Source organism: Benincasa hispida, chromosome 3 (assembly GCF_027475165.1).
Source record: "Benincasa hispida cultivar pf3 chromosome 3, pf3_genome.v1.1, whole genome shotgun sequence".
Lineage (NCBI taxonomy): Eukaryota > Viridiplantae > Streptophyta > Magnoliopsida > Cucurbitales > Cucurbitaceae > Benincasa > Benincasa hispida.
In genome coordinates, this window is record NC_143480.1 from 24,800,142 (window position 1) to 24,805,268 (window position 5,127).

A 5,127-nucleotide genomic window follows, 5' to 3' on the forward strand; every position below is an offset into this window, starting at 1 on the left:
AAAAAAAACAAACCAAAGCATCATGAGCACAGACACTGGAATTATTGAAATGGAATGTGAATTGGATCGCCATAGGAGCCATCGGGTAAATACAGGGTGACTTCAATGTTGTTGGGAAGTTAAAAATTAAATTTTGCAATCTACAAAAAGGAAATCCCCATAATTTAAGCAACAGCTTTTTGCACTAAAGAAAATGAAATTACAACAAACTGTGATTTGAGGCGAAGCGGGGACTTCTTCGATGATTTCATCAAATTAACAAATATTAAATCTAGTACCCATATAAACCTTTCCCAAAAGAATATATCACTAACTGCTGCCCTTCGCTCTTTTAAGCCTTTTTATTCTCGCACGCCTCTCCCGTTCTTCTTCTTCCTGGATCAGACGAAGTTGCTCTTCATCCTCCTTCCTTGCTATTTTTGCACTGTATTGCAAAGTAAATACGTAAATATACAATGAAGGAGAAACCCAAAGTTGTAAGAGAAAATAATATACTGCATGAGTAGAGTATGCTTTACCTTCTTTTCTCCTCCATCATAATATCGTCGAAATTGGCCTCCATATCGCTATCATCATCATCACGGGAAAATTTTGCAGGATTATATCTGCAGAGAAGTAAAAAAATGGAGTGTTGGAATGAAACGATATCAAAATATACCAAAAATGAAAGTTGGAAATAATCCTAACACAATTACTGTGTATGCAAAGAGTCAGAAAACTATTGCATCTTACATGATAAAAAATAGAAAATCTCATAAAAATCAATAGGATATGCATGCTCATGACAACACAAAAACATGCATCAAACCATTTGTCTGGTGTCATGGAGACTTCTCTTCTCTGAAATTGACTACTAAATACGAATGAGATCAGTGAGTAAAAATTTATACCCGAACATTTTTCTAATTAGACTAATCGCTTCATCACCCTCTGCATCATCCTCCTCATCAGAGTATCGTCTTGCAGGCCTCTTCTTCGGTCGCTGATCATTCACAGCCAGACGTGATGGAACTTGTCTTTGTGTCGGTGCCTTACTAATCTGTAAGTTCATCGCAAAGTTGGTTAAGAGTTGTACATCCAGCACCAGCTAAGGAAATTATTTCTAAACAAATTGGACGTGAGTTTAGCATGAGAGGACATATAACCTGAGGTCTTGAAGATGATACTGGCCGACTCGGTGCTACTTTGGCCTTAGCAGGTGGGCGCATGTCATTCCTCTTATCTTCTAGCTTTTTTGACGGCAATGGCTTGTGCACACCAGGTGCAGAATTCTTTGTACCTGGTAGAGAAGGCTTCTTCTGCATGACAGCAGATGAGGCTTTTGGTGCCACCATTGGCCGACCAGGACCATTTCCATTGTTGCTATTACCTAGTGGCCGGCCAGGACCATTCACGTTGCTGCTATTACCCATCGGCCGGCCAGGGCCATGCCCATTGTTGCTATTTCCAATTGGCCGACCAGGACCACTCCCATTGTTATTTCCCATTGGCCGACCAGGACCATTTCCGTTGCAGCTATTACCCAATTGTTTCTTAGCCTTCATCATAGACAAATTCGGATTGCCAGAAGATCCTGACTTGTTTTTGGACTGCATTTGCCCATTGATAGGAACAGATTTCTTATCTTTATGACCAGCATGAATATTCTGGCGAGGATTACCAAGAGGCTGCTTACTTTTCATGGGAACCTGAGCTGAACGTGCCTCTAAAACAGGACCAAAGAAACAAACAATGAGTTCTCTCATTCTATGTAGATTCTAATTTTTTTTTCAAAAACAAAAAGAAAAGAAGTCTCTAAGTAAAACCTGACACAGCTATAATTGACATGATCTAACAGCAACATACCAGTACTTGGAGCATAAACACTTCTTGAGGACTCTTTTGTAGGAGCAGGAACATTTGCATCCTCGGAAAATAGAAAGGAGTAGTCCCTGGTGTCCTTTAGCTTTTGAACTTTAGTTTGCTTCTGCATGATAATCCATTATATCCATCAAATCCGACAATGTTGAAGAGAGAGAGAGTATAATCTAACAAAGAAATGCCAAAGTACCTCATTTACAACCTTCGGTGGAACCCTAGGTTTGGAGGCTACACTGTTTGAACCTTGGCTCTTCTTATTCTGCCAACACATGGATAATCATCAGGTTTAATATTCTTCAAAGACCGTTAATAAATGCTCTTGAAAGATAAAATTTCAAATGCATGAGATTGAGCAAAATCCCTCTTCCCGTATTTGATTCTTCCAATTGGATGAGTTTTCCAGTCTACATGAAACAGCCAGTAGAATAACACGAAATGAACAAATTTTCAAATAATTCTCACCCATGCATCTTAGCAATAACAAAATGTTGAATGAAATTCTTTGCAAAAATAATTAAGCCATGCAACCATGCAGAGTACATACCATGAAATATACAATGCAAAACATTATATAATATGCACGTTAAAGGTAGCTGAGCAATAAAAGAACTAAAACACCATCTCAACAATCAATGTTTAATTCATTTAATTATAAAATATTTATTTGCCCAAAAAATATAATTTCTTTCTCCTATTGGTCTTTTAAACACAAATAGACAAAAATGTAACTAGGAACAATATGGAGGTCATGATACTTACACCATGAACGTGGTCAGAAACCCTAGATGCCAAGTGCTGGTTTTCTAATAATGACTTGCTTTCTTGAATTACTCTTTGAGAAATGACAGGTTGAGAAGGTCCAAAGAATGACCCAAAACTGCAGCAATTAACACAAAAATTTCAAGCATTAACACCCAATTTGAGATGTTAAAAAGTGTAGAGTTGGAATTAATATGCATTTTGGGTTCATAACAAAGAAGAACAATCTTTTCACTGCAACAGCAACCAACTGCTGGCATGGCTTTATTGGGAATAAAAGGAGAAGAGACAGAAGAGACACTTGAAAACCTTACACAGATGTTTTTGAAGACATAACAGCAATCAAAGGACAAAAAAGTAATAGACTTTGATTTATATTACGAGGACGGGAAAAGTATTCTTTAGGGCCCTTATCAGTTATCATGCACCGTTATAAACATTATTACTTTATACTAACTTCAACGATATAAGCTACCAACGGGAAAACATGGTAAAATAAATCCACAAACATGCTATAACCAACCCCATCATGAAGAGCTTCAGGCTGAAACTTACTTGTCATAAGGAAGCTTCTTCCTATCATTGGACTTCAAGTGAGAGCTGCCGTCTTTTTTCGACTGCCTTCTAATTTTTTCTTTTAGTCTTTGCCTTAATTCAAGATATTCTATTTCTTCCTTGGTAGGCTTAGGGTCCTCCACCTCTTCATATTCCTCCTCCTGTTCTTCATCCATTTGATCATCATCTTCATATTCGTCATATTCTTCATACCCCTCATAATCTTCCATGGAATGTTCCATCTATGCTACACAACAAGATCAATGGTATAAACTTTCAGAATGTCTATTTTTTAACATCTTTCAAGATGGCATCTCCATGTTTCTAAATCAAGCACGAGGGTTTCAAAAAAATCACACTTGAAAATGCAAAATACAATAAAACAAACTGAATTTATAATGAAAACAAAATCCACAGCCAGGGTATAAGTATAAATAAATTTGTCGGCTAATGACATGATATTTTATGGAAATATAATGCAGCTTCTTCTGAAGCTGAATGAGGAAATTCTCCACACATCACAACGTGTAGGGTAGTCCAAAATCCCATCAATTTTAAAAACTTCGAACACAGATAGAGGTTATTTTTGCACGTCAAGAATTAAGATCATCTAATCGATGTTACCCTAATTTTCGGATCAAAATGACCTGATCCTTCGTTGAAATACGATTTCTCCCTCCGACGCTAAAAAATAATAATAATAACCCTTGGCCAATTTTATCATACCCAAAACAAAAACAGTACTTGAAATCTACAATCTAATCAAATCAAAAAAATCGAACTTGGTTTTGCGATTAACAGCACCGAGACAACAACGAGAACAATCGCACAAGAACGAAACCCGTACTAAAAAAAGCGAACGAAAGAATGGATTCAAATCAATCAAACCCTAACCAAAAAAAAAAAAAAATCGAAATCATAATAGCAGATTTCTGAATCCCAATCAACAAACATCGAAACCATCGAACGTATGACAAAAACATCGCAAAAATAAATAAATAAATAAAAAGAAAGAGAACGAATTGAAATTCAACGAATCGGGTAATCAAAATCAGATCGAAATCGAACCAAAAAGAAGAGAAAAAAACCTGAAAAGGATCTAGAGCGGCTGGAATCGGATGAAACCCTTATCAAAATTGAGCAAAAAGAAAGGGAAAACAGCGGGAGGGAAGGAGAAAGCGCGAGATCTGTAGATGGAATACAATGGCGGACGGAAAAAAGGGGGTTCAGCGGGGGGGAGAGAGAGATATAATAGAGAGCGGAAGGAGAAGGGGCGAGAAGCAAAGGGGTCATTACTAACGTGCGCAGGGGGCGTCGTGACCTATTCATATTGTGGTGAATTCGGGGGATCGACTATGCGGAGGCCTCGTTAGTCCGTTTAGGAAAATGAGTTTCCAAAGTCCATTATTAAAGCCAAAAAGATTCCTTCCTTTTTTTTCCTTTTTTCTTTTTTCCTATTAACTTTTCTTAATTAGAACTAACAATTCATCGTCTTCCGCGTAATTTTAGATTTGACGCCCTTTCTACCCTTTTTTCTCCTCCCTTATGTTTGCCCTCCAAATTAATTACTAATCTGCGTTTAATTTACGCGGGATGCTCATCGATTGATGCTTCGTGTTTTTGGGCCGTCTCACTTGGCCCAAACGTATACGTCTTTGGACCTTTCTCTCGGCCCATTTACAATAATTGCATCGTCAGTCCATGACAATCCAGTCTTGGTGCTCGCTCGGCCTAAAACGTGTTAGGGTCCAGGCTCAGCTATAACCGGGTAACATTTTAAAGGTTAATAATTAAGTAAATGACAATATTTTAAAAAAATTATAAATATATCAAAATCTAAAGATGATAGGCTACTTTTGACAATATGAGATAGACCCGAGCTGGATCTAAGATTTGTTATATTTATAAATTTTTTAGTATTGTGTTATATCTATTACAGATACTTTAGCCTTG

The 5,127-nt window shown here is 37.3% G+C and overlaps 1 protein-coding gene across 2 annotated transcripts; it reads right to left on the bottom strand.

Moving 5' to 3' along the window:
- Positions 1–41: 41 nt before the first annotated feature.
- Positions 42–4,653, bottom strand: LOC120073196 (uncharacterized). 2 transcript variants are annotated; one of them, XM_039025876.2, is made up of 9 exons: positions 4,263–4,653; positions 3,175–3,416; positions 2,620–2,737; positions 2,051–2,119; positions 1,846–1,966; positions 1,146–1,705; positions 891–1,039; positions 519–605; positions 42–424 (listed from the first exon to the last, which is right to left on the bottom strand). In XM_039025876.2, the coding sequence occupies exons 2-9, from the start codon at positions 3,414–3,416 to the stop codon at positions 310–312; spliced, it is 1,461 nt and encodes a 486-aa protein (XP_038881804.2). In that variant the 5' UTR covers positions 4,263–4,653; the 3' UTR covers positions 42–309. The 2 variants fall into 2 exon arrangements, with proteins under 2 accessions (XP_038881804.2, XP_038881803.2); XM_039025875.2 differs by having other exon boundaries at positions 3,175–3,421; positions 4,263–4,556.
- Positions 4,654–5,127: the final 474 nt, after the last annotated feature.

What these genes read in the sequence shown, in the direction of transcription:
- LOC120073196 (XM_039025876.2), bottom strand. Translation starts at nt 3,416, where the DNA reads ATGGAACATTCCATGGAAGATTATGAGGGGTATGAAGAATATGACGAA. An exon ending in CACCGAAGGTTGTAAATGAG is followed by an intron (nt 1,967 to 2,050) that starts GTACTTTGGCAT and finishes ATTATCATGCAG; the next exon opens with AAGCAAACTAAAGTTCAAAA. An exon ending in CTAATTAGAAAAATGTTCGG is followed by an intron (nt 606 to 890) that starts GTATAAATTTTT and finishes ACTTCTCTGCAG; the next exon opens with ATATAATCCTGCAAAATTTT.